Genomic DNA, 12,237 nt, shown 5'->3' on the forward strand with positions numbered 1-12,237 from the left:
GAGTCTTCTTGTTCTTCTGGTAATAAACACCACAGAGAGTCTGTCCCACTGAAACCTTTTCCAGTGTTTTAACGGAAAATGTTTGAGAGAAGGAAAAAAAGCACAAGAGTCGACTAGAAAAATGACTAAAATAAAAATACAGGTAATGAAATAAAAATGAGGTACTGGTGCTTTCACCCCTGTCTGTTAAAAAGAGAGGAATTTAAGGAATGGGTAGTGGAAAATTATTCAGGAGTTATTAGAATAGAGAAGATAGTCCCTAGCTATATTTCAGAAGAAATGTCTAAGATAAAATTAAATCGGAGTTTGCAAATAGGGATGAAATAAAAGAAAGGGAGATGTGGTTAAGAAGTAACAAGAATTGTTTAGAGGTATTGACAAATGTATTGCAACATAGGGGAATCCCACAGTAGAAGAATAGCAACTGTAGAATGCTAAACAGAAAATAAGGGATTACCTCAATAATATGCATGAGTTTAGAAAGGTTGCTGTTAAGCGACTGTTTTTTGATAATAACTCTGGTGCACAAAAATTTTTATCACAGCAACTCGTGCAACAGAAAGTAGAAAAGGCTGTCACCAGGCTTAGGGCTTCTACAACAAGGAAGATATGAGATCCTGTAAAAGTATTAGAAATGTCACAGAAATTTTATGAAAGTCTGTATAAAACCGAAAGAAAAATATGGAAATTAAGAAAATGTACAAATGAAATTGTTTATGGAAGAATTAAATATGCCAAGGTTAGAGGAAGATGAAGCCCGGTTACTAGTAGTTAGGATAGGAGAAGTTGGAAATAAAAATGGTGATGTACAACCAATCTGTGGAAGTTTGAAAGCTAGGGGTGAAAAACTGATAAAGATCTAGAAGGTTTTGTTTAACAGTATTTTAAGAGGAGGAGAAGTACCAGTATCCTGGAAGATGGTGGTTACTGTAATACCTAAAGAGGGTAAAGATCCATCAGATCCAGCTTCATACAGGCCCATATCAATACTAAACCATGATTATAAAGTGCTTATGTCTATAATGGCTAAAAGAATGGCAAAATTGATAGATATGGATCAATGTGGTTTTGTGGCGGGGAGGCAAACATTTGACAACATTAACAGAACATTGATGATCGAAAGGGAAGCAGAATGTAAGAAAATACCACTGTTGTTTGTGGGTCTTCATGCAGAGTAAGCTGGGACTTTATAAGCAGGACAATGGAAGCATCTGTATTCCCTAATAAAATTATAAGGCTGATTAGGAGGATATAGGAGGGATCAAGGGTGAAAATTAAAGTGAGTGGAGGCCTATCTGATAATTTCTGCTTGAGTAGAGGAACCAGGTTGGGTTGTCCTCTCCCTCTCTCCACTGGCATTATATTAAGAACAGTTGGCAAACAAAATAAGGGATTAAAAAAATCCAAGGATGTAATTGGTATGGTAGTCAAGAAAAGCTGGCTTTATTTGCAGATGATATTGTTTTATACATGAGGAAACCTGAAAAGGACTTTTACTGTGTTGTGGAACATTTTCACACTGTTTCATATCTTTTCAGGTTACAAAATTAATAAAGCTAAAACAAAGCCAGTAGTGGTAAATTATGTACCTACACACAAATTGTTTCAGCAATTAATCAGCGACATGATAAAATGAAGTATTTAGGAGTATGGATTAAAATGATTCCAGCGTGACAGCTAAGGATATTTGGGAAGAGACTAAGTAAAAGATGATACAAAACCTGAGAAAATGGATGCTTTGTTATATGGATGTGGACAGTAAGGTACAAGCAGTTAAAATGTTGTAGTCCCTTTTTATCAACCAGAAGAGAAGTTGTGGATAGCAATTAATAAAGAGCTGAAGGGTTTTATATGGGAGGGGAAGATGGCAAGAGTCAAGTGGGATAAGCTGACACTTCCAATAGAACAAGGCGGATTCGGATTACCCAATTTGAAGTGGTATTTCAGAGCAACACAGTTAAGGCTCATGTACATAGCATAAGCAGAAAGTTATAATTTTAAAGTGGAAAGGGATGATGGTGAAACAGGGGAGGCACAAGAAACAAGGAGAGACTGAGATTTTGGATGCAGACCTTTAAGGAGAATAACAATCATACAGAATATTCTATTCATAAAGTAGCAGAAAGTATTCCAAGAACTGAGCTAGTGATGGTGAACCTTTTGGGCTCCGTGTGCCAAAAATTCAGAAAATGTCTATCGTGACGCTGCTGGCATGCCCCCCCCTCCAACAAAAGAGAAACAATTCTTTACATATTCGTTTACTTAAAAAAAAAATACAGTCCAATTGTGTGCTGCTATTATAAAAGTAAAAGAAAAAACAGTGACTTACAATATGGAAAATTATATGCTCATTGATAATTGGGCTTAAAATAGTGCACCCAAAAAATTACTCTACTTTTAATAGTAATTTTGAATTGAACTGAAAAAAATATGGAACACATTGCATTTAATTTGATTATCAATTAATGACTTTTTTTTGTTGCTGAGTTTTAATAGATAAGTGCAGGGTCAACTATTTCTTGTATTTTTGTTCATTCAGTTTCTTTGGTAACTCGGGTGTTGGTAAACGCTGGTGTGTCACCTAAAATGTCATGGTGTGTCACCTTTGACACACGTGTCATAGGTCCGCCACCACTGAATTAAGCCAACACGTGAATGGAAAATGAAATTCAGCCAATAGGGATAACTGCAGTCAGGGTTGCAGACAATGGGCAAGAGGAGCTGGAATTTATTGGAAAAATTTGGTAAAGGAACCAAGGTGTTGGTAGCAAATAACGAGAGAGGGAAAGGTAATAGAGTGGGAAGACACCAAAAATTTGTTTGGACTGCAGGTTATATATTTCCTTCCCTGTCGAGGATTGATATCAGAGTATAGGAAAAGAGAAAAATAGGAGGGGGGGGGCTCTTAAATGAAAGACCAGCACTGTAGTAGAATCTAGAACAGAAGCTGCCATTAAAAAAAAGGAATAATTAGTAGTGTGTGTAAAATATTGCATGATAACTATAAGAATTAATCAGAGGAGGTTAGAAAGGATTGGGAAGAGAGATTGGATAAGCAATTCACAAAGAAACAATTGGGGGGATATATGTATGTCTCCGAAATATGCAGCAAGGTCTGGAAGATTTAGGATCTTTGCTTGTAGACTCCAAAAAAATTTTTCCTCTGGTAGACAGCAAATGTTGGAAGTGTGATGGGGAAGAAAGAGGCAACTGGGAACATATTTTCTGGGAGTGTAATGAGTTGGCAAACTAAAGATTCCTTGTAGACTGCTCTGTCAGATATATTGGGTGAGCAAATTGGTGTAACTAAGGAAATTATTTTAGTAGAAAATGGAAATCAAAATCTAAACCAACATTACTAGAAGTAGTGAATATACTAACAGAAGGCAGAATCTGAAAGAGAATCCAGTGTACTCATATGTGCAATAAAAATATATAGAACATGTATTATCTGTTTCTATCAAAATAAGTTATATTACAAAGAATTATATTGGCAACTTAAGTTAGATGCAACCACCCCACCACGGATCAGTGATACTGTCTCAAACAATTCTTTGTTGACATTGAAAGCAGACAAATTATAATTTATGTTACCATGTTACCACATTTACTATTTTTTATGGTTTTCCTTCAGTGGTTTAATAGAAATGAAGGAAAGTTTTAGGTCTTTGATTAATGTATTAGGAATAGGCAGATGAAAAAGATTTTTTTAACATTTTTTATTTATTATTGGTAATACATGTTCTGTATAGTTTTATTTATTTGTTATTTTTAAATGTAAATAATCATATTTATTTTTCATCATACCACCTTCCTATGGCAGTATGTTAAACAACTGGTTGGTTTAACAATGAGTAAGGTTTTTCCCCGCCTGTCTGTTTTGGTAGCTGTGCAGTTAATTGATTGATTAATCAAAGGGCAAAGAACATTGGTGCAAAAATGTCAGGTGTTTTTAAATTTTACTTTATATTGTGTGCAATGGATTATATCAATTATTTTGTTCTGAAGTCCGTAAGTCACACTGGCGATGAAAGCGCATATTTGTATAACTGAGTGTGCTTAAACATATTGTGGCTAGATGTAATATAATCTGTTTGTGGTTAAACATTTTCAGTACCATTTCCATGGTGGTGGTATTTTATCCAGTTGGGGATTCTGTTTTCTGGTTCCTAGTTCTTTTTGGAATTCCTGATGCCTTTCCTTTGGTGGTTGCTGAATACTACTACACTCCCTGATACTTTACAATCAGGATTGATTGGGTTTAATAAAGTGTAACGTCCCACTTGGTGGTAGGTGAGCAAAAACATTTCCTTTTTAAAAGTCATTTACTTTCATTTATTTGGGTTTACCAATGAACACTACTGATGCATGTATTGTCAGCGTAAATCATTGTTATCATTTACTTCAGTATTTGAAGTTTTTGCTCTGTAAAGGCAGACCATTGCATTTGATTGCAGATCACCTTCTTATATATTTGTTTGTGACTTTAAGCGTGTGTGTGTGTGTGTTTGTGGGGGGGGGGGTTACGAATTCTAGTTCTTCCAACTCTGTTTAACATAAAAGAAGTTCACTAATGCACATGGTCAGTAGACCATTGAACACACAGTCTGAAAAGGGTGGTGGTTTATTGATACATGTGTTGTGTTACAGAGCACTTACTGTTGCACTATGGTTCAGCACTGCGAAACTGTAAATCGATCTGTGCAAGTGGTAAACCTTGATCCTGCAGCAGAATACTTTGACTACCCTGTCATGGCAGGTGAGATATTAAAAATCTATGTTTTAATGTTTTGCTTTGCATATGTGCACCTTAATTAAGTGAGACTGATGTTCCTTTCAGAGTATTACACTTTTATTTCAGTTACATACCCATTTTTTTTTCATTTCACAACAAAGGTAAAGAAACTTCACTTTGCTTAAATGTTTGTCAGATAAACATTCATTTAGCATTCTCTGTCCGTGTGATGTGCTTGTAGTAAATTTGCAAGGACGTGACATTTTGTGTGTAGGCTGTTGCATGCTGCAGATAGCTGTATCTGCCATTGAGCTGTTCCAGCACTGAAAGGCCTTTATGATCTGTGATACTCCTGCATTGTATTGGTGATGTACATGTGTTTCGTTATAAAGTAGTCAAAATGCGTGTATATCTGAAATGTTGTAAACCTGGAAACTGCTTGTGATGCTAATACACTGGCTTATCAAAAAGATATAGAAGACTTGCAGGGATGATAGACTGACTGATTGGGTATGGTGAGGAATAAGGTTTATTCTTTATTGTCTTGGCCGTTAGTTAATTGAAATTATACCATGATCCCCCCAAAACGTGCACGCTGATTGGCCAGCGTGCCCGTTGTAAATCGAGTTATACTAATGGAAAAAGGTCCGGTCGCCCGGACTTTTTTCCATTAGTATAACTCGGTTTTTTAAAACACTGTCTCGCTATGTTAAATGGGTTTAACATACTGAGACAGCTTTAAAATAAGCAACGGAGATCTCCGTTGCTTATTTTAAAGCTGTCTCGCCATGTTAAACCCATTTAACATAGCGAGACAGTGTTTTAAAAGTAACGGAGAAAGCAAGATCTCCGTTGCTTTTAGTGTTCGCTATGTTAAATTAGTTTAACATAGCGAGACAGTTTTAAAATAAGCAACGGAGATGTCCGTTGCTTATTTTAAAACTGTCTCGCTATGTTAAACTCATTTAACATAGCGAAACACAAAAAAAAAAGCAACGGAGATCTTGCTTTCTCCATTGCTTTTGCCCACAGCTCTGATGTACTGCGCAGGCGCGCAGTACATCAGAACTGCCGCGGATGCCAGACATCTGCGGAAGGGCAGTAAACAGGCATTATACTATGCCATTATTTAAGAAAAGTAATAGTTTCTTTTCTTAAATAATGTCATGATAATAGCAATAACCACTGGGTGTGGGTAATGCTAAATTTACCCACGGTTGGCTTTGTTTGGTCCCTCGGGCTTCGCCCTCGGGACCAAACCACGCCAACCGTGGGTAAATTTAGCATTACCCACACCCAGGCGTGGGTTATTGCTATATTAAACTTCACAGACCTCAAGCAATAAGAAAAAGTAGCATTGTGTTTCTCTGATGTGAAGTAGGCATTGGAGGAGAGACCACAACTGATCTAGAATCAGTTGTCATCTAGCTATGAATAAGTCTCATAATATTTACAACAAAGAATAATTTAAGGTAGCCCACTCCTAATTCAGCTTGGACAACGGGTCCATGTAGTACACTAGCTGATAGGTTTAGAAATTAACCTCAAAGTTAAGGTGGGTTTTAAAGTTTGTGTGTGGTGTGTTTTGTGTGTGTGGTGTGTGTGTGTTATGTTCAGATTTCTAGATTTTAGAAAGTTGGGTTTTGAAAAGCGGACACATTAATAAGTGCTCTTGCAAACCTTTAGGTGAATGTGGTAGATGGGCCACTTGTTATAGTTATGAAGTAAATGCACTGTATTGTGGGTGGGATTACTTTGCCAAAACAGGCATAGGGCTTGGTAAACCACTATTAGAGGGGAGAGAGAGAAGTCTGAAGTGTTCATCTTGGAGGCAACAAACTTAAAGACATTTTGTAAACCAAATGATCAGCACAGAGACTAAAATTTACTGGGAAGCAGTCTGATCAAAAAAAGGACCACTATTTTCCAAGGGAGCCTTTTTTGTGTAGCAGAACTTAGGTGAGTAAAGGAGAAAGAGGACTTTAATAACAGGGACTAAGGAATTGGCATAATAGTATCTGTACAAGAAAGCAAGGATGCTGAACAAACATTTTGCAAATAATGTTAGAAATGGAACTGGTGAAATAATAATTTGAGTATGGATAAAGCATTGACGTTTTTCATCCTTCTCCAAATTGTAAGTTATCTAACAGGAAGGCTAGAGAGACAGCTTTCTACATTTATGAAGAGTTCATAAGTGGTGGATGAAAATGTGTTTGTATAAAGGAAGCTAAAATAAAAAGAGGACCTGGAGTTCACTTTGAGATGGGATTGGATCATAATGGGATGACAAATCAGAAAAATGGGGAGTGTTTTGATACAGTCTACATAAGGCAGTCATTGGCTGGATATTCAGCATGGTCTTGTGTAAAAGGTTCTAAAACAATGCATTGTAGAAGTAGATTCTACAACAAATCCAAAGTGAAACAAAATCATTTGGATGTGTATAGGAATATTTTTTGAACATAGGTGGTGACTAGTGAAGTACTGCAGGGTTCAGTACTAGTAATTTTCTATGATATCTTTAAAAATGGCATTACAAAGTGACCAAGTGGAATGATGTGCCTTTTTACATCATTTGAAATGTCTACAGTAGGGTTGATGTACAAGACAGTGGAACAAATGAAAACATGTTTTGACAGACTAAAATAATGTTGAAACGTAGGAACATTAAGGTTTGTCATAGAAGAATGAAGAACAGTTTATACTGGTATGTGGCAGATGAGTAGTTTATACCGGTATGTGGCAGATGAGTACTGAGAACAGAGGAAATGAATATCTGAGAAGTGAGATGATTTAAAGTCAGGATGACGTGAGAAAAGCTGTAAGAATGGGTAGAGGAATACTAGGGTGTATAATGCAGTGGGTCCCCTTTAGGGGAAAGTACTGTATGCATTTGGGGGGTAGTCCTTATTTGCAGCAGTATCATAATAGAGACAGAGTAGAACATAAGAAATACATTAAGCATGGTCTGCACTGGAAGACCGTTGGTAAAATGTTTTGAGATCTTTTAAAAAAAATGACATAAACCATACAAAGAAGAATTGTCTGCATCTGAAAATGACTTGAAGAGTATTTGTTGGTTAGGGATATGACTGAAAAGGGTTACAAAATGTAGTGCTTTGTTTGAGAAGAAAGTCATGGTGTAATAATTACTGTTCTTTTTCTAATTTGTAGACATTCGAGAACTGATTCACGTTGATGATGTAATGGAAGATGAAACTCTGAAATTTGGCCCCAATGGTGGCCTAGTTTTTTGTATGGAATATTTTGCTAACAACTTTGATTGGCTTGAAAACTGCCTTGGGCATGTGGAAGATGATTATATACTGTTTGATTGTCCAGGTATGTTATTCATTTGTGCATTATATTGTACATTAAAAATATTTGAGTGAAAAAGAGGAGAGAGAAAGTTATTTTTCTATGTTTTAAATTTCAGCCTTAGCTAAAGATAGCCTTATGAATAAGGCACAACAGCAGCTCACATGAGGGGAGTAAAGGAACTTTGTTTACTTGATGGCCATTCCCTCTTATTCTAGTACTGCTGCAAAGCTGGTGCTGTGTCTAGGTGGGTGAACAGCAATGTTTGGAACAGATGCCCACTATACGTTTGGGGCCCTTATCATACTGCTCGTTTCTTGGCAGAGCACAAATATTGTCTCTACTAGTGATGAACATCCCATTAACTACTTGGAGACATTTGACCAGAGAGGATACAATACATGTGGAAAACTTCAGGAGGGCAGAGAGACTGTTGCTGCAGTTATTGTGTTAAATGACTGATTTAGATGATGTATCGGTGACAGGCTGAGCACACTAGTATGAAATTATTAACTTGGAAATCCCCAGTAAGTAAATGGCTGTTATGAGATTCATTTCATGGATCCCAAATCCACAGCTAGTGTGGATAACTGTTTACCTAAATGTGAACTGATGTAACCGAAGTTAGTTGATCTGTCTGCATAATATATATTTGCCATCATGAAAGAACTGTGTAGTTTTGAGTTTGGCTCTGATCCTTGCCTTCAGCAGTGCGATGGTTATTATGACCATCTTATGTTTGTTGCACAACTTCAAAAACAGAAAAATTTGTTTTATAGGATTGTAGGAAGTTACTAGGGTAATGGCTCTAGGGCCCTTACAAGCCTAGCCAAGTTCTACCCTTATTTCCACAGTCTATTGCCCTTGTCCAAGAGGGGCGCAGGTGGAAGCCCCAGGGTGAATTTATGGTTACCCATCCAGTTGTCCAGATTGCGTTTGAAGAGGGCCAATGAGGTGCTCAGTTTGACATGAAGTGAGAGTCTGTTCCAAAGGTGTGGTAACCTCTGGGAGACTAATTTGTCCCTCCAGAAGGTGCTGTTAATGTCACATACCAGGTTAAGGTGTTCAGAGCGAGTAACCCATGTACCACTTGTCTTGCGAATATGCAGCATTTCCAATATAGCAGAAATTGCCTTGTGTGTAAGGCAGACATCATCTCTGAGTAGTCTGCATGAAGCAGAATAAAGTGATAGTGATTTCAGATGATCCACATAGGACAGATGCTGAAGACCTTGAATTTTCCTTGTGAGAAACCTTTGTGGTCTCTTCAATTGCTGCAGGTGCAGGTGCTTGGAAAGTTACATACCAAAAGGAGTGTTGTACTCAATTATTGGCCTGATGAGGGAAGAGTACAGGAAGGTTGTAACTTGGAGGCAATGCCCTTGCATATGAGATGAGCAATATAGAATGCCCTTCCTACCACTGTGAAGACATGCTGATCAAAGGTAAGGTTGCTCTCAACCTGTGTGCCCAGGACTCTCACCACTGAGTGTGTACTTTAGAGTGTTACTGTTGATGTGGTAGTTATCAGGAACATCGCTCTTTCCGAAAGGGATAATACATTTTTTTTGCATTGAGTTTAAGGCCATGACTTTGGCACCAATCATTTGTTTGTGTAAGACTGTGTTGTGGGATTTTGACATCATTTGGAGATTGTGCCCACTCCCAGTTTGCAATCATCAACAAACTTTATCAGCCACAGACCTTTATTTTTTGCTTGTACTTCGGAGAAATAGATTGCAAACAGTAGAGGTCCCCCAGGACTGATCCCTGTGGAACACCACTGGTTACAGGTCTCCTGTTGGAGGTGGTGTCCCCTATTTTGACTATGTGTTCTGTCAGTGAGCCAGTTAGTGACCCATCTAACAATATAAGGGTTGATACCTAGCTGGGTGAGTTTGTCAATGATGCCTGAGTGGGGGATAGTGTCAAAAGCCTTGTCTAGGTAGGCTGTATGCACAGATTTCCCCTCATCCAGGGTCTTAGTGACTGTCTCGAAGAAGTCCACCAGGTTTAACAGGCATGGTCTCCCTTTGACAAATCCAAACTGAGTAGGGTCAAATGTTTGAAGATTACCTATATCTTTGTTAAGGTCCGTGATGATTCGTTCCATGGCTTTGCAGATAAGGCTAGTCAGGCTAATAGGGCTGTAGTTCCTGGGGTCAGTGGAGGCACCACCTTTGTGCAAAGGAATAATAGTGTCCGTTTTCCATTCAGTTGGAATGAAGTGATACTAAGACTGTGATTGAAAAGAGTACCCAATGGTGGTGGTAATTCTTGTTGGAGTCCATGTAGGATGCAGCCTGGGATGTTATCAGGTGTCATAGATGCTATGTTTTTGGCCTTGGAGAGGGTTTTACAATCTTCTCTTTAGAGATATAAGGGATGGGGGCTGGTGGTAGTGGTGTCATGGGGTAGATGTGGCAGGGACAGGAGAGTGAAGTTTTCACAGAACCTGTCAAATATTTAACAGGTTAGCTATGTCCACAGGCTCCTTATATATGGTATCATTAACTACCAGTTCGGCACAAGTCTTGGCCTTTCCTTTTAGGTTACGGATGTAACTGAAGAACGTCTTATGGTTGTCCTTAGTTGAGGAAGCTAATTTGGATTTGTAGTTTGCTTTGGAGGACTTTACAAGAAGTCTTATTTGCTTGTTTAAGCTGAGGAGGGAGTGTTTCCAGTTTAGGGCTCGCTCCTTCTGTTTTTCATAGGTGGTAACTAGGCTAATGGCCCTGAGGCCCTTACAAGCCTAGCCAAGAGTTTAAATCTCAGTCTGCACATGTCACCCTGCCAAGAGTTTAAACCTCAGTCTGCACATGTCGCCCCCTGTCATAGAGATACACCGGTGGAACCCCTGGGGCATATTTGTAGTTTCCCATCCACTCATCAAGGTTGCGCTTGAAGAGGGTCAGCGAGGTACTCTGTTTCACGCGTATGGGAAGTCTGTTCCAGCGACAGGGCAACCTCTGGGAGACAAATCTGTCTCTCCAGCAGGTTTTGTTGATGTCGCATATTAGATTTAGGCCTTTTAAGCAGGTAATGCGCAAGGAGTTAGACTTAACGGATATGGAGCATCTCTAGTAGGGCAGGCTCCAAAATTGCCTTGTAGGCGAAACAGAGATCAGTTCTGAGCAAATCTGTATGATACAGAGTAGAGTGATAGTAATTTGAGCCTGTCCACATAGGACAGGTGCTGGAGGCCATTGATTCTCTTTGTGAAGTATGTCTGTGGCCTTTCCAGTCGATGCAGGTTTTTGGAGAGGTACATGCCAAACAGGGCATTATACTACATTATTGGCCTGATGAGGGAGGAGTACAGAGAGGTAATAACCTCCTTTTTTTTGGATGCAATCCCTTTACTTATGAGATGAGCCAAGTAAAAGGCTTTTCTGACCACTGCTGCTACATGATGGTCGAATGTGAGATTGTTGTCAACCTGAGTATCCAGGTCTCTAACCACAGGTTTTGTGCTTAGGGGGTTGCAGTTGATGTGGTAATCAGTAGGGGCCATGTTTTTGCCGAGTGGTATGATAATACATTTTTTGCGTTTAACTTAAGGCCGTGACTTTGGCACCAGTCATTTTGTTGCTGTGTGACCCTCTGCAGAATCACTTCGCCACCTTCTTGCTGAAGAAATTAATTTCATCTTCTGTTTTCAAGGTTACAGTAATCCCGTTTTCAAGTATGTATAGCGTGTAAAAAGAGAATTACCTTTCATTGAATGTGGAAATACATAATTTTTTTTTTTGCATATTGAGAGATACAGTCTGTAAAACATAATTAGCTCCAAGTCCTGTTTCTAGAAACGTCTACCTTCAAGATAACTGGACTGGTTTGTGTCGCAATTAGAATTGAGCACATGCATGTTTTTTTGGCTTGTATTTGACAGCGATCTCTAAACAGTGTTAAAATGCACCTTATACAGCATTCCAGTAAGGTATTAAACACACACTCCCCAATACAGCTCTCTGGCTGACTCACTGGATTTTTTCCCCTACAGTGGTCACTAATTATTAACAGTCACATAATGTTTTGTTGTGCAGTGGCTGACTGTCATAAAAAATGACTGTTAGTTTGTCTTAAGTGCCAAATGCTGTTTTTCCAAGCCAACACTGCCACACCTTGGACACTTAGTGTCCATCCTGCTGGTAATCGTCCATCCTGCTTGGGTATTTACA

At 38.6% G+C, this 12,237-nt stretch overlaps 1 protein-coding gene across 1 annotated transcript in view; it reads left to right on the forward strand.

Moving 5' to 3' along the window:
- GPN3 (GPN-loop GTPase 3) overlaps window positions 1-12,237 on the forward strand; it is a 232,192-nt gene that overhangs the window by 17,571 nt on the left and 202,384 nt on the right. The window contains exons 2-3 of the mRNA XM_044068644.1: window positions 4,651-4,759; window positions 7,913-8,080. Coding sequence (XP_043924579.1) covers window positions 4,651-4,759; window positions 7,913-8,080 — 277 coding nt within the window. The remainder of the gene's footprint in view (window positions 1-4,650; window positions 4,760-7,912; window positions 8,081-12,237) is intronic.

Source organism: Protopterus annectens, chromosome 4.part0 (genome assembly GCF_019279795.1).
Source record: "Protopterus annectens isolate FY-2018-M chromosome 4.part0, PAN1.0, whole genome shotgun sequence".
NCBI lineage: Eukaryota > Metazoa > Chordata > Ceratodontiformes > Protopteridae > Protopterus > Protopterus annectens.